The 21,914-nt window shown below is 51.7% G+C and overlaps 8 protein-coding genes across 8 annotated transcripts; 4 read left to right on the top strand and 4 right to left on the bottom strand.

Moving 5' to 3' along the window:
* The first annotated feature begins 45 nt into the window (after window positions 1-45).
* VE01_09164 (uncharacterized protein) lies at window positions 46-1,076 on the top strand. The gene is made up of 2 exons (XM_018278580.2): window positions 46-285; window positions 351-1,076. Exons 1-2 carry the CDS (start codon window positions 187-189, stop codon window positions 903-905), a joined length of 654 nt encoding a protein of 217 aa, XP_018126497.1. The 5' UTR covers window positions 46-186; the 3' UTR covers window positions 906-1,076.
* VE01_09163 (uncharacterized protein) lies at window positions 415-3,122 on the bottom strand. The gene has a single exon (XM_018278579.2). The coding sequence runs from the start codon at window positions 2,860-2,862 to the stop codon at window positions 1,147-1,149; it is 1,716 nt and encodes a 571-aa protein (XP_018126469.1). The 5' UTR covers window positions 2,863-3,122; the 3' UTR covers window positions 415-1,146.
* A 140-nt stretch (window positions 3,123-3,262) lies between these two features.
* On the top strand, window positions 3,263-6,784 carry VE01_09162 (uncharacterized protein). Its single transcript, XM_018278578.2, has 3 exons — window positions 3,263-3,376; window positions 3,429-4,119; window positions 4,393-6,784. Exons 1-2 carry the CDS (start codon window positions 3,323-3,325, stop codon window positions 3,978-3,980), a joined length of 606 nt encoding a protein of 201 aa, XP_018126496.1. The 5' UTR covers window positions 3,263-3,322; the 3' UTR covers window positions 3,981-4,119; window positions 4,393-6,784.
* Window positions 6,785-7,021: 237 nt separating this feature from the next.
* On the bottom strand, window positions 7,022-8,427 carry VE01_09161 (uncharacterized protein; the record flags this gene model as incomplete). Its single annotated transcript, XM_018278577.1, has 2 exons — window positions 7,022-7,621; window positions 7,678-8,427. The coding sequence occupies 2 exons, from the start codon at window positions 8,425-8,427 to the stop codon at window positions 7,022-7,024; spliced, it is 1,350 nt and encodes a 449-aa protein (XP_018126467.1).
* Window positions 8,428-9,603: 1,176 nt separating this feature from the next.
* VE01_09160 (uncharacterized protein) lies at window positions 9,604-11,320 on the bottom strand (the record flags this gene model as incomplete). Its single annotated transcript, XM_018278576.1, has 2 exons — window positions 9,604-9,654; window positions 9,737-11,320. 2 exons carry the CDS (start codon window positions 11,318-11,320, stop codon window positions 9,604-9,606), a joined length of 1,635 nt encoding a protein of 544 aa, XP_018126468.1.
* A 202-nt stretch (window positions 11,321-11,522) lies between these two features.
* VE01_09159 (uncharacterized protein) lies at window positions 11,523-14,519 on the top strand. The gene is made up of 3 exons (XM_018278575.2): window positions 11,523-11,964; window positions 12,070-12,222; window positions 12,269-14,519. Exons 1-3 carry the CDS (start codon window positions 11,566-11,568, stop codon window positions 13,430-13,432), a joined length of 1,716 nt encoding a protein of 571 aa, XP_018126504.1. The 5' UTR covers window positions 11,523-11,565; the 3' UTR covers window positions 13,433-14,519.
* VE01_09158 (uncharacterized protein) lies at window positions 14,520-18,547 on the top strand. The gene is made up of 3 exons (XM_018278574.2): window positions 14,520-15,652; window positions 15,714-15,870; window positions 15,928-18,547. Exons 1-3 carry the CDS (start codon window positions 15,597-15,599, stop codon window positions 17,590-17,592), a joined length of 1,878 nt encoding a protein of 625 aa, XP_018126503.1. The 5' UTR covers window positions 14,520-15,596; the 3' UTR covers window positions 17,593-18,547.
* A 1,921-nt stretch (window positions 18,548-20,468) lies between these two features.
* Window positions 20,469-21,832, bottom strand: USB1 (nuclease). Its single transcript, XM_018278573.2, has 3 exons — window positions 21,338-21,832; window positions 21,043-21,283; window positions 20,469-20,987 (listed from the first exon to the last, which is right to left on the bottom strand). Exons 1-3 carry the CDS (start codon window positions 21,663-21,665, stop codon window positions 20,516-20,518), a joined length of 1,041 nt encoding a protein of 346 aa, XP_018126507.2. The 5' UTR covers window positions 21,666-21,832; the 3' UTR covers window positions 20,469-20,515.
* Between the last annotated feature and the right edge of the window lie 82 nt (window positions 21,833-21,914).

The following is a 21,914-nucleotide window of genomic DNA, read 5'->3' as shown; positions in this document are numbered from 1 at the left end:
TTCCTATCTTCCCGATAAGCTCCCTAACTCCACCCCACATTGCGTCATGGATGATGGTTACATGATGCAACACGACGTTCAAAGTCGCAATCCAGCGTTGCAATCCACGTCCTCCAAGATTACACAGAGAGACTTCAACACAATATTTCTGTTTGCCAGAACTACTCAGCAGCATATTTCAAAAACATGGCGCTCGCACCGAAGTTCTATGGGCAGCTTTTTACCTCGCTTTCACATGCACCGAAGGTCCACACGTTGGAAGTTTACTTAGACTATGTCTGTCCGGTAAGATATCCACAACTTCACGTAACCTCGCAGGACTACCGGGCAGCTATCTAACTAAATTCCAGTTTTCCAAGAAGCAATTTGAAACCCTCTATGAGAAGGTCTTTCCCATCATAAAGACGAAGTACACAGGTAGGATCAACGTTGTCTTCCGCCAGCAAGTCCAGCCATGGCATCCCTCCTCAACCCTGGTCCATGAAGCAGGCGTTGCAGCACTGCGCCTGGACCCCAAGACATTCTGGGCCTACTCAGCGGTGTTGTTCAAGCATCAGACCGAGTTCTTCGATGTCAACGTCGTAAACGAAACGCGCAACCAGACATACAGACGCCTTGCCAAACTCTACGGTGCCTTGGGGGCTTCTGGCCCCGGGACCCACCAAGCTGACGAGGATAAGCTCTATGAGTTGTTGGTTGTGGGAGAGAAGGCTGGCGAGGGAGGGGCGTTGAATATTGGGAATAAGGTCACAGATGATCTGAAGTTGCTCATCAAGCTGGGACGACAGACAGGGATCCATGTTTCCCCTACTGTGCTGTGGGATGGTCTTGTGGACAATAGCATTAGTAGCTCGTGGACGGTGGAGCAGTGGGATAAGTATTTTGAAGAAAAGGTGCACAAATGATTGAGGGGAAGGCTGTAAGAGAGTAACTTTATGACAGCAAGACCAAATGTATGAAATGGGGCTGTACATAATGACAGAAATCACAGCAACTATAACATGGCGTGTAATCACTTAGAGCGGCAACCAGTAAGCAAGCCACTGATAAATGGAAGTGAAGAGATAAGTTCCAGGAGATTAAACTGCTGACATTAACCCTGTTATATGCAATCCATCGGACTTTGAGCGACACGAGTAGGCAGCATTAGAACTTCCTCTTCTTTTTCGCAGGCGCTTTGGCTTTCTCCTCCAACTGTCGCTTCAACTCTTCTCGTTTTCGCTGTGCTCTCTCTTCCGACGTTTCTCGTGGCTTCTCTTCCTCCTTCACCTCCGTCCGTCCTCTTGACTCCTCATCAGCGCCAGGTTCTTCTTTGGGAGGTTTGTGTCCTATCCGGCCAAGTCTGGACTTCGTGGCTTTTGGTGGGGCTTCTGATTTTTGAGCGTCTGGTGCATCCTCCTTTGGTGGAGACGCAGGAACTGGCGGGGGATCAGACTTCTTCCCTCCGATCTTCCCAAGACCTCCTTTCTTCGCGGCTTTGGCGGCCGGTTTTGGAGGTGATTTCTTTTGAGGCGTAGTGGGCTTGGATGGAGCTTTCGGACCCTCATCCTCTGTTTCAGTTTCATCGTCATCGGCACCATCCTGTTTGTGGCTCCTTGTGGCTCTTGCGACAGGTTCGGGCTCTGGATCTGGCTCTGGCTCTGCTTCCGGCTTCATCTTGGTGGCTGTTTTTGCGGCCTTTCCCCCCCCCCCGATCGCCCCGATCTTCTTTGTTTCTGGGCGCACTGCCTCTTTTGGTGCGGGAAAGCTGTCGCGGATAGTGACATGCTGCGACTGAGATGCACCGAGGTCATCTGAATCGTCTGTACCGTCATCTGACAATTCTTGCTTCCGGGTCGGTTTCCGTGATGATGAAGGTTTGGCTCTTGACGATAGTATTTGTTGGCGAGGTGGCGTTGCCGCAACTTGAAAACCGTCCGCGTGCCCATCTGTTCCTTCATCCTCAGTTGTATCCATATCCGCGTCTGCCGGTTCAGCCTTCACATCCTCCGCAGCAGCATCATCGACATTCCCTCCATCTTTTGGCGTCGACAAAGGTATCGCCCCATCTTTCAACTGATCCCACCATTTCTCAAATCTGCCTAAGAGTTCTGCACCATGGGCATGTGACCCAACAGGAGAATTCTTAGTGAAAGCACCTTGGATGATAGTTTTCACACCATCATGTTCGTCTTCAGCCTCGGCCTTCCGCATGGCAGTGCGCCACTGCTCTTGTGCAAATACTTCCAACCCCTTCACTTTCTCCTCAACCACCCTTCGCGGGGTTTTCCTGCCGCCTTTACCCGCAACCGCAGGGAAAAGATGCCCCAGCTCTGCCCCCGTAGCCTCCAATTTGTCCACCAACTTCTGGATGACGTTATCTTTATCGCGCAGCAAGCCAACCAGGCTATCAAGCTCTTTGAGCCTGGCATTCTGAGCACACAGAAGGGGTATGGTGAAATGCATAGCAAAGTCACTTTGCGGGCAGGAAGAAAGCCTTATTGTCCAGTTCAAAGGCTGCAGCGGCTTGGGCAGAGCAATGCTCATATTTATTTCCAGATTTCTCGCCCCCGTTGAACTTTCCTTGCCCGCATGAGTGTCAAGGCCGAGGAGGAGGTCAACATCCTTCCCTCCCTCAAGACCCAGCGAGATTTTCTCGAGGAAGAGCTTAAGTTGACCAGCATCCTCGCTCGGATCGATGCTAGTGTCCTCGGCGAGGCTTCGGCGCAGAATAGCGCGCCGGTCGAGATCTTCGCACCAAAGATGGGCAAGATCTGTAAGGTATATCTTATATGAATCCGTGGTGAAGGTAGTTGAAATTAATAGAGGGGGCATGCGGGAGTCTATCGCTGATATCATGAACGGGCGCCATGATACAGCCATTGCAAGCACCTTGTATAGACTTCAAATCGGTAAATACTTCGGTAGCCGTATAACCCCGTAATCTGGATAGTGAAGCACTGAGATGAGAGTGCTCTAAAATGACGTTGGGTTCATATATCATCTGATACCAAGCGGCTCTATGGCTGATATTGGAAATTGTACAGTCGAACCAGGCAACCAAAAATATATAACGTCGTATGGTATCAGGCACCAACGAAAGTTCGAGGTAATAGAATCGGTATTATTAGTCTCAAGCTGAGGCATCGACAGTGAAATATATATTAGAGCTTTGACGTTCACTTTATATGCTAGCACGTGACGAAGGCTATTTTGTCAGCCTTGCATATCTGCCTAGAAACCGAAGCTACCAGCTCCTCCCCTGTCTCACAACAAAGCTCGACTTCACGGCCAGAGACAAGAAAATAAAACGTCAACTACATGGGACGAGAACTACTTCATAATGGCAGTACCTCCTGCAAGCTCGCCGGTTGGTACTGTGCCATTAGTTTCCACGGTATGTACAGCTATCATGTGTCGATGGAGCCTCTTGCTAACAGCCGTATCAGGTTGAACTGGCCGACTTCTACACGAAGCACTTTTCGGGACATTCTAAGGACCACTTCGCCACCACTTTCCTAGCTGAGGGAGTCACCGAGGAGGAAGATGACAACTTAGGATACTACGATGACGGCGTTAAGAGGACCTTAACAGACGAACAGATCGCCATGTTCCGTCATACTGAGATTGAAACACTGTTGAGAGAGAAGAGAAAATCCGATGAGGCCAAAGCGGACAAGGCAGAAAGAGCATCCGACTTGGAACGAAAAGCTGGAGAATATCCTGGATCTCAGGGTGCATCTTTGCTTAGCACCCAAGCTTCAAAGGCGCCACTCACTCAGTCAGAAGCTGGACAATTATCACAAACGAAACCCACAGAGGACAATAAGAAGAAGAAAAGCCACTTCAAGAGGAATATCAAACCTGACTTGAGAAAGAGAACTTGGGACCAGGTCGACCATGGCTTGGAAACGTTAGACTACGAAGAAGATGTTGCTCGGCCTTCACCAAAACGAAATGCAGGACCTCAGCGAAGAACAATTTCGTATGACGACGTGTGAAGCCGGTACTATAACTGTCGGACTTTATAAATAAGATACTATCTGCGACGATGCTGAAATTACGGCACGCATAACCCCTCGAGTTGCCAGTCCCCGTGGTGCCATAAGATCTTGGCATACATGAGACTCCCCATCTATTGTAAGTCTCACAAACCCTCTTCTCTCAAGATATTACCATGATGAAATCCATTGTATCGTCATCCTTAGTCGGACTCGTGCGGAGTTGGCATGACGTTTGCTTGAGTTAAGCAGTCTCCCCAAATTGGGGGTGGGTGGCTGTCGAGCTGGAGCAGATGGATTGCTGGTTTACGACGCGATCATGTCGAAACACAATCTTCTCTCTGAATCACATATCTCACTGTTACGCTCTCCATAAATATATTATCGAGCCTCTGCTGACACTAAGAAACAGGAAAATTATGGTCATGTTAAGTTCAAAAGATCATTGCTGGGGGCTATGAAGGAGGGACTTTTATCCAAGTCTCTTACCAAGCTAGAATTGCGACATCAGTCAAGAACAGCTTGAGCATAACCATGTGCACTTTTCCATGACTTCAGGTTTACTGTTGGGCCCCTTGGATAGTATTGGGCATATGGCATTAGGGGTTTTCTATCCTCCGCCAGGCCACCCTCCGTTAGGGTACTCAAGGTACAACTTTCCAGCAACCTCCAAGGACCAAGTTGCAGGTGCCTCGGCGACCCAATTGGTTTGGTGCTAGATCGCTAGCTGAGCTCTAGCTTCTCCAACCACACACTCTGAAATGCAATGTGTGGTTCTAGAAGACTATAATTTGTTCTATGCTGTCTCAGGATTACATCCGTGTTATCACACCAAGACTGATGCGGGGATCTAATACGCCAAAGTCAACATCTATCCAGAACCCAACATCAGTGGCGTCCGCGCAACATACAGTACACCATCCCAAACAGGGCTTTTCTGTGCAGATTACTTTCTAAGCCAAGATATGGAATGGAGACCGGTGGGATATGGCTGGCTGAGACATTATCGTCCATTTCGCCACCAAGACTAGAGTGGCAATGTGAGGAGGCGTCAATGAATCCTGAATCTGATATGTGATATTGTTGATACAGTGCGTTGACCGTTGTGGTGATACTTGACCTGCGTCGGCGGAACCTACCTCAATGTGGCTGACACCCAGTCCCAGCCTCGCCGGGGACGGTTTTGGAGGCCCGCGAGTGGCACAGAACCACGGCGGCCGCTTCCAAACCGGGTAAGCGTACACAGTCAAACGCACCTTCGAAAGGTCGTTGGATGTCTTCTAGAACGGCACGGACCGTGGGGGGGGCGCTTACTGTGTGCGTATCATAGAACCCTATGAAGATGTGATAGAGTGATAGAGTGATAGGTGAAGTCTGAGACAGGAGCTGAAGTGACCTGTCAACTCATTAGTGAACAATGGACGTATGTGGGATGGAGTTCTTGTCTTGTGGCTTACGGAACCTGGCACTAGCCAGCTGCATGTTCTACCGACATAGGCATGGGCATTCACTTCTCACCCCTTGCATGCAGATGGTCAGGGATGAGAACCCTTCTAGAAAACTAGTTTCGAAGGAATGTTATTTGGACTGCATGATAGACAACCATATTTACCTATTTACTCATAGTACAGCATGCAATGGAGTTTGGATTCCAGCTAAGGCAGGCAATATTGACAAAACCCGGGTAGGAAGAGTATCCTGGGGCACTCGTCAACAATTCATGAGAAGGAGGCGCTTGAGATCTGCCAATACCGTACCAAATCGTTGAGCAGAAGTAATATCATAGCCATCCATGCACTGTAAACCAACCGTACTATGTACTGTAGGAGTGCTCGCAATGTTCATTCGTTAAAGGCTCGCAACGAGATACCACTTTTATGGTCTGCCGCCGCAAGGAACTGACAGTTGGGCCCGGCATCTATCCCCGCATGCATCTACACGCGCAATCTCCTCCCTCATCTGATAATGCGGACGTGAGGGGGCGCTTCGCTATCTACTAGCCGCGGTCTGCTGCAGCTAAATCTACTTGTAAGAGACGTGGGGGGTCATCCCCATACCCAGGTGTGGTAACTCTCGAGTTACTACTCAAGGCTTTGTAAAGGCTTAGAAGGCTTGCACACCACCAGCTCCACAATACCCCAAATCTTAGAATGCAACTACTGCAATGGGGTCACACAATACACCCTGAATATAACTAGATCTTCGTACGAGGCCGGTCCAATCGCATCCTGTCTCATCCTAGCCCATACCCTACTGTACTGTGGCTGCCGCGACGGCGTTCGTTTGCACCCTCTCACTGGCCATCTCGCCTGTACCATATCTAGGATACGCGCCTCGTCGCCAAATGCCCGACCGAGAGAGGTCTCGGAGACTATCATGCGCCGAGACAGCGATGGGGTGTCATCCTGCATCATTAGAGGGTCTTGGATGCATCGAGGACACGCACTAGTACTCGTATATCTTGGGGGGTGAAAAGTGACACATGAGGTGAAGTGATGGCCGCCTGTGAGATGCGCGGCTTTCCCGCTTTTAGTGATGCACCGAGAAGGCCTCCTTTCACGATGGCGGAACGATCTAAGATCTGCACTCGGACAGGGGCAGGGGAGGTGGACATATGCACGCTACGTGAAGGTTGTTGGTTGTTGGGTGCCGGTGATGGGGGGCTGGCCAGATGCACGCACGACGTGTGAACTCGGTTGCAGGTAAGACGCAAGATTTATCACTGTGGAAAACGCCAGTAAGCTGGATGGATAATGCCGTTTGTGCTGCTACAAAGTGCGTCAAGCACACCCTAAAGTTACGATCTATTGAATTCCAAAATGCCCAGCCCAGGACCATTATCAACACTGACCCTTCGACCCGCGGAGGTCCCGCCCCGGTAGTCGTGGGGGCTGCCACTATCCAAGACAATCCAAGCCACCAGAATCCCCAAAAAGCAGCGACCAACATCCAAAATCCTAGACATCCTCCGTAGATCTTATCACGCGATTACATCACAGCCTCTCCCACACATCACCAGTTGTTTCCGACACCTTACTTCACTAGTGCCCATGCATCCCCGGCCATAACCCCTCACCGTCAAAGCTGGGTAACCCATTGTGAGTAAACACTGGCCCATCATCCCCTGTATACACACCCTGTACATGGCCCATATCATACACCGCCACATCCATGCCCTCAAACGACGAATCCTTGAAGTAGTACGGATTGGCGACGTTCATCCCAGCTGCGGCTGTTGGTGTCGTTGGCGAGAACGGACGCTGTTCCGAATCCTCCTGCGGTGGCGTTGCCATGGTGCGTAACTGGTGATATCTCCTCCTCTCCCTGCGCGCCTCTCTGTCCCTCTCAGCATCCCTCGCTCGCAAGGCCTGCCCATCAAAGCCTAGGCTGCGACCTTGGGTCATTCTCAGGGTCTTCGTTCGTCCGGCCATGCTTCCCCCTTTCTTGCCGGCGTTCTGACGTGATGCGTTCATGGCGCCGTGCGAGTCTGGCCGTGCTGACTTTTTTGAGGTGGTCTTGCGGTAACGAGTCGTGGGAGTGACACCGTCTGCGATGGCCCAATCTGCAAGGACCCATTCCGACGTCTTCTTTGCGGGTGCATCGGATGGCGAGGCGATTGTGCGGTCTGTTTTACAGAAAGCCTGGATAATATGTGAGTACAGTGAAGAGGTTGCACTATGAAAAAATGATAACTTACTGCGTTCATTGAGAGATTGTGCCGTATGCTGTTGCGCCAGCCAGAGCCAGCTGAAGACCCCTTCTCCGTGTTATCAATGAACCACTGGTAAATTTCCTGTAGAGCCATGGAGTGGCTTGGAGCGCCCATCAAGGCACGGTGGATGAGCTTTGCGTAAGGTTCTCCGATTTTGCTTTCTTCTGTGTTCGAGGCAACATCATCTTCAGCGTCGTCTTCAGCCTTGCAAGACGCAGCATCTGGCAAAGAAGGTGTCCGAGACATCGAGACTTGTCTCCTGTAATAGCCACCCGAGTTTCCGGTTCTGAGGTTCTGATCTGTATCACGCAGCTGGCATTGCAAGGACGGATCTGAAAGGCCAAGACCCTGTATCATCTTTGGGCTGTATGATTGCTGGTGGTTTCTTGGACAAGCTGTTGTGCCGCTTGTGCCAGTGTAGAAGACATCCGCGTTCTGGTTGTTGGTATAACCAGAGTAATAGCCTCCATGAGAAGTATTGGAGTAATTTGGACCGCCGAGCCCAAAGGAATTCATGTCTGGCGACAACGGCGAGTCTTGACGAAGTAGCCCGTGGAATGATGAGCCTTGCTCGCTCATATAGTAGTGATCTTGCTGAGATTGTTGAAGATTATCCAGAAGAAAAGAACAAGAGCCCCGCGTATAAAAGGGAGATTCTGAGGCACGAATCTCTTGATCATGAAGAGGGGAGTCACCGAAACGTTGCCTGGCGTTTTGAAAGTTGTTTGTGGCCATGATGATGGTGATAGCTCTTCTAGAGTTACACTCGGGAATCTTGTAGTAATAACTGAAACGTGTGTCCAAAACGAATATATCAGACATGGAGATCAAGACATTGAGATCTCGGATAAACTAGAAAGAAGTATTCTGGAAGAGGAACAAGGAGACTAAAGCAGCCCATAGATATGGAACGGAGCAGGAGTGGCTTGTGGCGGGGCCAAGAAGCCGACAGATAGGAAACGGGGATGCCATTCTGCATGCGACGTATTGCCAACTCACAGGGCGGTCCTGGTGTGTGTGACTGGGAGAGGCAAACGGGGCAGGGCGCAATATGCAGCAGCCAGGCCCTGGACGGAGGAGGTAGAGAGGTAAACAGGAGAGTGCCCTACTTACCGATACAAGATGGTCATGGAAAACAATCAGAGGATTGCACGGCGGGACGGAAATAGGCTTGCAAGTTGCATCTGGGCGACCAACCAGCTTGGTCAACTCACATGGTGGTAGGACAGTGATTTGCGAAGCGGGATGAAGGAAGCTACATGTCCGCACATGCAGCAACCCATAAGTTGCAGGTAGCCACAGGAAATAGTGTCAGAAACAACGTACCGGAGGCGTTTTAGGTGGGTGCCGTCGCCATTCACGGATTGGCTCCGTAGGGTCTCTGCATTCGACACAATTGGACGACCCTGGAGGTCTTAGAGTTACCATCTTCTAGAACAGCGCTAGAAGTATCAGCGTTCCATTGAGGGGGCGGTTGGATGGCGTCGGGTTGGAGATCGGCGGCGGATTCTCATTGACTCCACCGACGGAGAACGAGCATCATAATTTTATGCTCGTGGGCGCCTCCAGTATGCAAGCGGATGCAGCAGCGGAGCAACGACGCAGCAACGACGCAGCACACTCACACGATTTAAAAAGCAAGCAGCGATGAAAAGGCTACTAACAGAGCAAATATTGCATCACGAATTGTTTGATATACAAATGTCGCGTAGTAGTCATTGCAGGCTTATGTAACCTACCCACTTCACCGGCAAACCCCTGCGATCATCCATATCATCGCTGCCATATAATAATTTCAAGACCAGAGCCACCTTGTTTGTCCTAGAGTCGCCTCAGAAAGCAACTACTTCTGCCCCTAGGCCCGTCCTGGGTGCAGCTGCCAGTATGTAATGTACAAAGCACACGTTTCCGCTACTTCCTGTAATAAATCTTTTTGAACTGGAAATGAAGTGAGAGAATGCCCTGTATCAATGTCAGCGATTGGTCTTCAGCAAGTAAGGTTCCGGGTGACAGCTCCGATGTCTCGGATACTGGAATAACATACCTTGTCAAAACTGCTTTTAAACCCTCGGTCTCTTTTAGCAGAATAGTCCCATTCTTTGTCGACGATGCGGAAAGCGATGTCTTCATATGGAGGGCCAGCAATAAAGCGGATCAAACACGTATCCTCCTCGCCTGCGGGGGCAAATGATTCTCCTCGTTTGCGGCCATGCTCTCGAATGATCTTGTACGTTGGCGCCTTCACTTTGTCGATGAGATCTGGATAGAAAATATTGAACTTGTAGCCTTGGACCACTTTCGGGGGAGGATTATCATGATCGTAATGGGTCTGGTTGTACTTGTTCCATTCGTAGCCCATCTGCACCCGATTAAAATACTTTGGCTTTCTTGGGCGATACTTGTCCGCCCATTGAGGCACCAATGCCGTCGCAACACTCTCTTCTGCGGTGAAGATCTCCTCATTCTCGTCGATTCCTCGGGCAACCTCTCTTTCATATAAGTGTTTCGTAGCCTGAGAGAAATCTTCATTGACCAACGTGGAAAACCTTTGCGTGCCTGGCGGGTGTATGCCAACTGTCGTGCTACCGCTGGGCTTTTCCGTGTGACTTTTGCCTTTCTCGGCCGTAGCCTGCGGCATTGGCACATATCCCAGCTTGAGAATCCTAACCCGCTCCGCAGATACCTTGCGTAAAAAGTCGGACTCATCCAGGATCTCGGTTTTATGTTCAGTGCCAAGCTTCAGGAAAGGCTCGGGGTCATAAACTTGAGAGTATGGTATCGCAGCGACGGCAGGCACCCCAGGTTCTACTGCAGCAATAATAGACTGCAGCTTGTTGCAAACACCTTCGGCATCCTCCTGTTGCTGCTTTCGTAGGGCTTCGAGGCGACTATCCAACACTGACTGGTAGACTTTCTTTAGCTTCGCTTTTGCCTTCCATATAAGCAAACTCTTCAACAGTTGTTCCCAATAATCCACATCGATATCTTCGTTCGACCGTAGCTTTGATCGGATCTGCTTCTCGAGAGCTTCTAGCTGCTCATATGTCTTCGGCCCAAGCAGCTTATCAACGTCGGCTGCCACCGAACTAACTGCTCGTTCCTCCGGGCCTCTAGGCTTCAGCTTCTGGCGTCTATCATTGCATATGATCTGCATCGTTTTCCAATACTCCTGGTTCCTCATGTTTGTTTCGAGCGTAATATATGACGTGATGTCTTGCTCAAGCTCAGCCAGCTGAGCATCATCTAACCCTTCAAATACGCCCTCTGGGTCCACGACATCGGCTTGTACCTCCTCTTCATCATCGTCCAGGAGATCTCGATCAGGATCAATCACTCGTAGTATGACTGCCAACCAATCGACCGGTTTCGCCCTGCCTTCTCTCACACGAATATCCGCTTTCTTTTTCGCCTGCTTCAGCACAAATTTGTCCTCCTCCGAGACCCACTTGCGTGTTTGTTCATCCTCTGTTGTTTGGTTGCGTCGTGGTCGTGCCTCTTGGAAACTACGACTTGGCTCTGCGCGTGATGGTTTCGATATGCGATTGTTTGTGTCTCGTCGTGGTGCGGTGATATCGTGACGTGGCGACTTTTCTCGTCTGTAGCCGTAGCCACCTCTCTTGCCGTCCATATTCGGGGTAATATTTCCTGTTTGCCCGAAGCTGCTGCAAAGTTTGGGAGGAATGATGTGGTTTGAAGCCTTAAAGTTTTCAGCCTCGACGACAGCAAGGTTGAACAATGGCTAACTTGGTCTGTGCAGGGTGCGCTAGACCGTCGGTGTGGGGACCTTGTCAGTTCCGATACCTCAGCCTTGTCGTACCAGCTCCAGCATCGTCAACAAGGCCAAGTTGGCAACATGTCTGCGGCGTTATAGGAATGGCGACAGAAGGCTCGCGGCCTTTATTGGCGCCTCAAACTCGTCGGTTGCGGCATCTACAAGGCATATACCTGCGCAACCTCACCTTAGCCCGACCGCGCGGCCATACAATTGACGATGCGACGCTGAATAAGACTCCAGAGAAGCTTGAATCTCTGAGGAGATCTCTACATGAACCCTCGTTACATCACTCGGCGTCTTCAGATGATTTGAATGCCAACATCCGGCCAAGTGGGAGGCGGAGGAGAAGCACAATATGGGCTGGGCAGAGCCCGGATTACAGGCAAAGGAAGCTGGAAGACGTCATTGACAATGGGATGGTCGATGCCTTCTTTTCGTTGCATTGTGCAGGAGAAGATGAGCCAATATACATATCTGAGGTTACGGAAAAGGCTATGGTTTGTGCTATTTTTTCTTACTTCAGTCTGGTGGATGTTGCCAAAATATACCCGGCCTCCCGCCGTTAACTGCCATAAGACCACGGAAATGCTAATGGTATATAGAATCCAAATTTTCGATTCTTTGATCTCACTAATTATGGGCCTTCTATAACACGGTTATCGAGATTCACAATTAAATTGTGGGTGAAGCGGAAAGAGTACTCGTTGTTCCTCGAACAGGAAATTGAGCTTAGCTCCCTTCATTTCCTCGGATCGGTATGTGATATCCTCCTTGTTCGAAGATGGTATCTGACCAATGCAGTTGAATAATCGCCAACTTCCCCCTAACTGTGTCATCTTTCACCTTATCGATGGTATCTATGCTTTAGACCTACCATCGGTGACCCTCCCTCCAAAACACCTCCCGCCTGTCTCCACATCTTCATACAGTGCATTGATGCGTTTATCTAGCCTGGATGACTCTATACAAGATGCTTTGGCTACACGCGAGCGACTTGCGGCTCAAATAAATACTATTCTACAAGAGCAACCTGTGGACGAAACGCCGCTGGCAGAAGAAGAGGCAGCATTGGCTGCGAAGTACCTGAAATCCGAGCAAAGGCTTGTGAAACTCGCCATCAAACAGCGTGACGAGCTTCAAGCTTCAATTGCCGCAAGACGGAAAGCAATAGAGGAAGGCACCAAGTCACAAGCCCAGGCAGAGATTGAACTGGTATCTATCCTGGAGCAAGTGGAAGAAATGATGGTTGCGCAACAAGCGAACACAGAGCAGATACATGGCCAGCGCCGGCGAATATGCGAGGAATTGCTGCATATATTCCCAATTGAACCGACTGCACGATCTCTGACCTTCACAATCTGCGGCTTACTCCTTCCAAACACCTCATTCGATGATTCCGACGAAGACGTCGTTGCTGCTGCACTTGGGCACGTTGCCCGATTAGTCGACATGCTCCAATATTATCTATCAGTACCTATCCCCTACCCAGTCATGCCGTACGGCTCTCGCTCCATCGTGCGCGACGAGATCTCCACGCTAGTGGATACACAGCGTACATTCCCGCTGTATGGCAAAGGCACCATCCGTTTCAGATTCGAGTACGCCGTCTTCCTCCTCAACAAAGACATTGAATGCCTCGCTGAGAGCCAGGGTCTCAAACTCATCGACATCAGACACACGCTACCCAATCTCAAATACCTGCTGTACGTCTGCTCTGCCGGCACAGCGGAGCTCCCCGTCCGGAAATCCGGTGGCATTCGCGGACTCCTAGCTGGGAAAGTAACGCCCCTACCGAGCAGGAGGGGCAGCGAAGAGGGGTTAGCAGACGCGGCAAGGAAGGCCCTGGAGCACGGCAGCAGCGCGAACGGTGGGACGAAGGGGAATTTGAGTTTACAGCTCCCCTTTGATGCAGAGACGCCGACGAGCTTAAGGACGCGAGGGCTGCGGGAGAACCGGGCGCGCTGAAGGTGGTACGGTGCCTGGTCTGGTGTAGCGTATGCGCATGTGCCGCTCGTGGATTTTGGGATGGTGTGTTCTATTCTTATCCACCACGAGGTCGTGCGATCAGGGATGGCGGGGGGAGCATGCAGATTACCGGGATGGGATGATGCGTTTGACTGTATGAAGCTTAATTGAACATCTCTTAAAACATGTGGTGATGGAGAAACGTGAGGCATGACACAACAGCTCCATGCTGCGAGCCGGGGCGGGGGTAACGGTCCGATTGAGGAGGTTCTTTTCCCTTCCTTCCGTGTCCTCGGATTCACAGGGAGGGGTTTGACGATGGTGATCGTTGTGTTTTGGATGGGGGGAACAGCACGTGGGAGTTAGTCTGTTTCGACGTCGGGAATAGAAACGGGAAACGCTACAGGGTCTCATGTGAAGAGCCGCAGAAGGGTAGGATATTTACATCTGGGACAGGGTGCACAGGGCTGAAACATGGGGTTGTGGCAGCGGGTGGGGCAGAATGTGGTGAGCTCGACTTTGTGGTTTCGTGAGGTTGGAGATGCATACACTTCCAACACTCCAACAACAGCAGATGTGCCGGGGAGCCGGAAGAGGCTGCGGGCGTGTGGAGTGTTCATCAACCGGTCAACGATAGAGGGATTGAAGGTAAGAAAGTCACCACTGTAATTGACAGAGCTGGTGGGTGGGCTATGCACCTGGCCGAAGGAGTCCAACACGAAAGCTGGGCAGCCAGCCTCTCCTGGGCACCGCGTCCAGAGGCACCAATCAGCCTGACAGCGTTACACCCGCGGTTACAGGCGTCTGCGCCTCCTCGTTTACACTCATACTGTTCGTTCGTCGTCCATATGTGCACTCTACTGCAGGCAACGAGCGAGCGGGATAGGAGGCGGCCTAGTTGAGGAGATGCTCTGGGCTACTTGCGTGCGTGCAAGTTCTGTGTTGGTTTTGCTGGTCGCTCGTGTATGCGGCCAGGGCGTGTGATGGGCTGCTTCGGCTGTTTCACGGTGACAGGGCTTGGGAAAGCCGGGAGGGACGGTGAAGCTCGTATACGGCAGAGAGAGAGCCAAGCCATTGTGAGGGGAGAGGTCAGAGCCGGATTTGTGCAGTATGATATGTACGGCAAAGCTGATACTGTAATACTGTACTATACTGCTCCTGGTGTTGACGTCGATGAGAGAATGACGTCTGAATGAAGTTCATCTCTTATGGGATCACAGAGACGGCTACGTATCCAACATCCAACTCCGTTCTTCCAAGTGCCGGTTCTAGAATTCGTGGTAGTTGTTCTGTGGCAGAGCTGTACTATCCCAAACGGCTATCTATTTATAGACGCTTGGTGCAGCATAGCACATAGTTGGTCCATGCACGCTCCTCCTCTCCACCAATTGTGGAGGGGCTACCGAGTACGTACCTGGGTCTTTTTGCCATTTAGGTCGAACAGGTCCTCCGTATCGACCGATTGGCCGCAGCGGCGCTTAACAGGGACAGCACTAAGACCATGTACCCTTGTATTTCTTAGTCTGCGACTACCAAGGGACCACTCACACACTCTCTCACACTACTCTCACACACTTTATAACTAGCGGTACTTCTTCTCATTACCAATTTACTATGTGTTGGACATGTCACTCATATCTACGGTCACCCACTCACCCCCACAACGCACCCCCCAAGAAACCCTTCCACTGCACGAGAACACGCCGCCTCCCTCCGCCGCAAGAACCCTTCTCTATTATTAGCATCAACATCATCGCTCAGCCCAAAAAGTGCCGACTGTGCGCCAAAAGTATATCACAACCTCATAGACTCGACCCATCGTCGCGGCGACAATACCCCGCCATCGACTCTCGTTGGTAATTATCGAGACTCTGTGTCTCTAGAGAGGGCCTGCGACCGGCTCAATTCTCTACTCGACCCGCCTGAGGAGCTTGGGAAACCAACCTCTCAGTCCAAAGCGTCGAGGATATACCGAGTCTGCGAAATACCCACACGAGCTCGGGACCGAAGGAATAGGATTGTAGGATATAATTTCCGGTCGCGCGAAGGATCGATAGAGATTGAGGGAGTTAAATTAGACGCGTCGCTAGGCTCCAGCACCACTGCGATACCCGTTTATCGACACCTTCAGTACGACTAGCCGGGGACTCGGCGCGCATTCATCATGGGTCGTCGCAAGATCGAAATCAAGGCTATCAAGGATGATAGAAATCGCTCAGTGTACGTCGTGGTGATGATTTTCTATCTGCTGGCGCTGTTGACTGACATGTTCCCCTTGCAGAACGTTTCTGAAGCGTAAAGGAGGGCTGTTCAAGAAGGCGCATGAGCTTTCCGTCCTCTGTTCTGTCGATGTCGCAGTCATAATATTTGGCAACAACAAGAAGTTATACGAATATTCGTCCTCGGATATTGGAGAGATCCTCCAACGGCACAACTTTGTGAGTAGCGTACACGGCGCGATCAGTAATACGAGCGTGGCTAACATTATCAATCAGTATGGCGGCGCAAACGAGCACAAGGGTCCATCGGACTTCAACGGCAAACGAGACGACGATGATGAGGATGACGAGGGCTCTGTCATGGACGAAGGCCACCCACAAGAAGGAGGACCCATGATGCGACCGCATTTCCAATCCCAAGCGGCGTTTCAGCACATGCGACAAGCTCCCTCGGCTTCACCACCCATACAGAACGGCGCGCATTTCCAGAATATACAGCGCCAGCACACGCCTCAACCGCCACCGCAGATGGGATCCCGGCCAGCGTCACGGAATGCTCCTCATCGCGTAAACTCGAATATGGCGCAACAGCATATGCAGCAGGGCCCTCAGCCTTCGCCGCCTATGAATGGTTACTCGTATATGCCACAGCCGGGGATGTACAACCCACAGCAGCAGCATGGGCAGAACATGCCTCCGCATGGACAGAATATGCCGCCGCATAGCCAACCGCCGCCGCAGCAGCAGCAGCCCTCATATCAGTACCAGCAAGGTCCGCCGCCACCGTCTCACCAGCTTCAGCAGGTGTATATGGAAGAGCAGCGGCGCTCATCAATGCCTCCTGTGTTTCCAAAGCAAGAACGTCAAGAATCGGGGCCTATGAATACTCCTCCGCAACCGCAACAACGACAAATACCTCCGCAGCAGCAGCAGCACCAACAGCAACAACAACAGCAGCAGCAGCAGCAGCCACAACATCAACTAGCACCTCCACCGCCCCAGCAACACCATCCATCACCCCAACAACACCACCAACCGCCGCCGCAACCCCAACAGTCACACAACACGGGGCAGATGCTCGAGCCAAAACGACCATCCGTTAAATCCCGCAGCATCTTCACCCCCATCGACGAATCCCGCTCCATCCTCTCCCAGCACTGGATCTCATCCACCTCCGCCCCCGAACCCTCCCGCAGCGAACCCGCACTCACCAACCGCACCTCCACCTCCTCCCTCGACTCCCGCAACGGCACCATCAAATCCCCTCCCCTGCACCCAACAAACTCCATCAAACCCCCGCCCTCCTCAGACAAATTCACACCCCCCACCGGTCCACCCTCCCGCACCAACTCTGTGCAACTAAGCGGCAAGCGACCCCGTCTCACTGTCCAGATCCCCGATGAACCGTCGGATGGAGGTGAAGCAACAGGCGCCTCCACCAACTCCCCCCGCGAATCAAACGACACCGGTTCCCACCCCTCCCGCCGCGGCGGGCCAGGCACAGACGCAAGTCACAGCTCCGGCGTCGTCCTCCCCCCCCCCTCCCCCTCCGCCTCCGCCCTCCTCAGCGCCGGCGCCTCCGGTCCACCAAACCCCTTCGCGCGACCCCATCCACCTAACCAAGGCGGCGGCGGCGGCGGTGGTCCCGGCGGCGGTGGTCGCGGTGGTGGGAATGAAATCGAGACACCTGTGTCCGCACTCCCTAGTCGATTCATGAACAATGAACTCCTACCGAGCCCGAGTAGTTTCTACCCCGAGTGGAATTTTAGGGGCGGAGACGGGAATACACTCCCTAGTCCGCTGAATTTCGCGACGCCGGTGGTGGGGAGTGGACCGAGTTTTTTGCATGAGCCGGCGGGGATGGGGGGGAAGAGGAAGAGTCCTGATGCCGAGGATGGGGGGGGAGGAGGGGAGGCGAAGAGGGTTAAGCATGAGCCGTGAGTAAGGGTTTGATTGCTTGCGAAGAGAGAGGAGAGGAGAGGGAGAGGAGGGATATAATACGCCGGACTTATAGTTATCACGGCTGCTGAGATCGATGAGGATACCCCCCATTCCGTTCGGCAATGGGAAATCACGGCGTTCAAATTTTCGCACTTCGTTTTCCCCCCCGAATCGCCGATCTATACGTTGTTCTTTTTTGGCTGGCAATACTCAACTTTTTACTATATAGGGCAAAGGATTAGCTTTTATTTCTTTGCATGGAAAATCTACGATGCGATATGTCGGCTCCTGATGCTTTCTTCGGGTTTCGGGCGGGACATATTTGGCTTTGGCTTTTGGCTTTTTTTTTCTGGCTTTGCGGACATGTGTGTGGGAATTATGGATCATGGGATGGCGTTTTTGTCTTTTTTTTTATTGCTTGTTTTTTTGGTATTTGATAGGACTGGCTGGGCTTGGTGGGGATGGGGATGGGGGATAGGGGTAGGGAGGAGGCGTGTGTTGAGGGGAAATCAAGTTTTTATATCTTACCTTGCCGATCTATTGTGAGTGAGGCTCCGTGATTGTCTGATTTTATCTGAGTGATGGGGTGTGTGATCTACGAGGCTCTGATAATTAGTCGTGGTTAAATGCATAAAATATCGATCGAGTTCTTTCGGGGCCTTCTTCCTGCAGCTGTTCGTGCTTGGAAAAGAAATTGTCATGGTATGAGCGGCAACTAAGGCATGATCCACTGTCACACCTGTGTCTTTTACCGGGGGAATGGGGTGTGCAACAGCAGCATCAGGAGAAATTCACGCCGAGCACGCTGCTGGGCCTTATCCGGATTGAGTGCATCGCCCAGAAACGGAAAGTGATCATCGCTTGTATGGATATGTAAATGACGCGGGGGGCAGAGAAGTAGCCCCTTATGTGGGATTTCGTATTCATTTTGGAGGGTGGCTTTGACAAAACGAAGAGAATGAAGACTAGATTTTGAATACTGCACAACGCGATAACGAACACCCCTCAGAGAAGAATCACAGGATCTAATATAGATTATGGGCCAGGCATCTATCTTTTCGAGGAGTACGACATACACTCCTCACTATAATCCCCCCCTTAAATCAATTTTCACTTGCCACTACCTCTTTATCATTCTGTGCCAGCCTTAACGAGCCCATCCAAGGGGCCATACCACCTCCAAGATACTTTTTTCAGGGCCTTCCTGCGGCGGCTGTCGGGTAACGGGACTTGATTACGGTTGTGGCGGCGGTGTATCTTAGCCAGGTAGGGAGGGGGGGGGGGGGGTTTCTTGTCGCTGGGGCTGCTGCTGTCGTGGCGCTGTTGTCGTCGCTGCAGTCTTGCCACCGCTCTGGAATTTACATGAGCAGGAGAAGCAGGAGTAGTAATTCACGCCGGTCACGGTGCCTCAAGTTTCGTGGCGAGAGTCTGAAGTTTACAGGAACGACGTCCCGTAGGGGGCTGTGACTGCATAGTCCGCCGTACACAAAGGAATTTCGAGGTCACGGACAGGAGGAACCCATGACATATATAATCGGCATTCTCAAGGCCGTCACAGGAGAAAGAGACAGCCTTGGTCGCCACTCCGTCTTCTCCTTCTGCTTCTGCGACGGCCTCTTCGAGGCCTTTTAAGGAGTTGTGATGCGCCTCCAACTGTCTAATTCCCCACGAGCACTTTCTGCAGCGTCTATTGACCAATGGGGAATATACGTCATCCTCCATGAGAAGGAAGGGTCCAGGTCCCTCATTTAGGTGGGAGATCCGGTACCTCTTCTCTACATGGCGTCCGTCGTCGACTGGGGCAATACTCTAAATCCGGGCCGTTTCTTCGTTACGTTAAAACTACAATAGAAAATGGGTATAAAGTCTGGCATAGAGGGTTACTCGTCTGGTATCTAATTCTGATTCCGACTGCGATTCCGATTCCGATTCCAGTGCACATACCATGATTCACGTCGCTGAAGCTGTTGCTGTCGTGCCGTTCCTGTCACCGGCCGCACTCCTACCACCCCGGCCTTTATTGCGGCCATTACACGATCAGCAACGGCGGCACCAGCAGCGGCACCAACAATCCATGCCGACTGCGCCGGCGGAACTTGGATGAGGGAGCAGAGCTTTGCTGGTGCTTTTCAGCGTGGTAGGAGACCATCTTCGCCTTGACATCTACAGCGGCCTTTTTGAGCTGCTCGGGCGAAAGCAACCCAAAGTCTCTAGGAATCAAGTCTCCTATAGGAATATGGGGGTATATGACTTGGAATATCTGCTGAAGGCGGGATCAGAAGTCAGGGGAGCAGCCCTTTTCGGGCGATGATATAACCTGCCGCGAGCACAATGCACTGACGGCTCACAGTGCAACAAATTACCACTGGAAGAAAAAAATCAAGACCGCTGGTACTGTCGAGGTCGAGATGCTTCGCCGTAGTCCCTGTGATTACTCCACGTTCGTTTACGGTATAGAGGGGGATATCTTACCGGGGGCTTTCTTGCCGCTGAACTGCTGTCGCCGTTGCCGCTGCTGTCACCGCTACGCTCCTACCACCGCAGCCTTTACACGAGAAGCAGCAGCAATCCAGGCAGACCCTTCATGTGTTTGAGATTATACCGCATGAATAATGCCCCAGCGGCTCACAATGGGCAGCTTCACCCAGGGATAGGACACCACATCAGAAGTCCTTTGTGGGTGATTGTGGCCATCGTCCAATGCTCTCTTCACATAGGTAGGAAAATTGCGAACCCGGATACCAGCTGTTGCACTTGTGACCGAATCAATGTATATGTAAGGAGTAGCTTATATGTTCTCCAAGGCAAGTACGTGCACGCCTCATCTATGGGAGCAGTCAGGAGTAAGGTTCACAAAGAAGGTCAGGAGCAGTAGGTTGGATTCTTGGAAGTATAATTTCATATTAAGGTCTATTTACTCTATTCAAACCCCAAAAAGTCCTTTTCTCCTTTCCTCCCGCTCTACGGAAAGGGGTATGCTCGTCACCACATTCCCGATCTTAGCTTTGATCACGGAAGCCACGATTGGCATGGACGCGGAATTCAGTTTCTCGATTTCAGAGGCACTGGGGTATTTCGGGGTATCTGATGTCTTTGACGGGGCGGTGAGGGCCCATGCTATGCTGATGTGGAAGGAGGATGAGAGGTCTTTTTGCGGGGAAGGTGAGTTTGATGGTGGTCGTGGTGGAAGTTTGTTTTGCGCCGGGGTATCAGGGTCAGGAGGCCGGGCGGAAGCATAGAGGGGAGACTGGCCATGTGACTGGACTGTGTCGTTGCATACTCGTAGTAGCTTATTTAGATTATCTTCTAGCGGTTTTGCAACTCGTAGAGCCAGAAACCAGCGCGTTCCCTCGTAATTAGAGGCCCAATCGCAGCCATTGAATGTGATAGGGAAGCTGCAGGTAGTCAGTCATGTGATCAAGTGGTGCACAAAAGCAGGGGGGAGCTCACGGATGGATATCACTATTTGAGATAGCTGTTTGGATAGAAGTGAGAAACGCGTCTTTTGTGGCTGTGCTAAACCCAATAGGTCGGGATAAACTGATATGCAGCGGGAGAGGGGAGCCGAGACCACTAGTGAGAAGGGACTGGACGTCCAGATCCCGCTCGTATTCAGGCCCATACCGTGACTGATCGCGGAACGAATCAACGAGCGATGTGAGAAGTTCGTGCTCGGTAGGATTCGGATACCCTGTGCATGTCAGAACTCGGGTTTCTCATAGCGGGAATGGGAGGGGTGGTTTACACTCGATATAGAGGTGGGTTGGCCAGTTGCCTTGGATATGCGGCGTAGTGCGTTTGCGCCCGCCGTGGAGGGAGGGGTCGTCGCGGGCGCTGGCGCGGGAGTTGGAGGCGTAGAGGTCGAGGAAGCGGGAGGGTAAGGGGGGGAGGGGGGAGGGCGGCGCAGCTTCGTGTTTCCGTTTTAGGGTATTTCGTGGAGGATTGAGGGTGCCTGGAGTGTTTGTCGAGGGGGCTGCTGCTGTTGGGTTTCCCTCCTTTTTAGCTGCGGAACTATCTTCTCCATCTTGAAGCTCTTCATCGTCGCTGGAGGAGTTATAGTCGACGAGAGCCATTTAGTGATGGTTCATTCTGATATCCCTACTTATTTGGCGAATGTCTCGGCCTTTGGGAGCTGTCCAAAAACAGTAAGCTTCATCGCGATAAGGATCCGTTAGGGGCAGTGACGTCTGCGATAAGAACCCTTTGATGATTAGTCATCAATTACGTCCTCAGGTTTTTGGTGGGGGTGTGTACGTTAGGCACTGCGGCCGTTGGTGGGGGTGTGGATATAAATAGCAGGAAAGAATCAACTGGGTGCCGGA

The sequence above is a fragment of the Pseudogymnoascus verrucosus genome, assembly GCF_001662655.1.
Source record: "Pseudogymnoascus verrucosus strain UAMH 10579 unplaced genomic scaffold scaffold_57, whole genome shotgun sequence".
In the NCBI taxonomy this organism is placed as follows: domain Eukaryota; kingdom Fungi; phylum Ascomycota; class Leotiomycetes; order Thelebolales; family Thelebolaceae; genus Pseudogymnoascus; species Pseudogymnoascus verrucosus.
The sequence above is the reverse complement of the archived record's forward strand: the minus strand, read 5'-3'. Positions and strand labels throughout refer to the sequence as shown.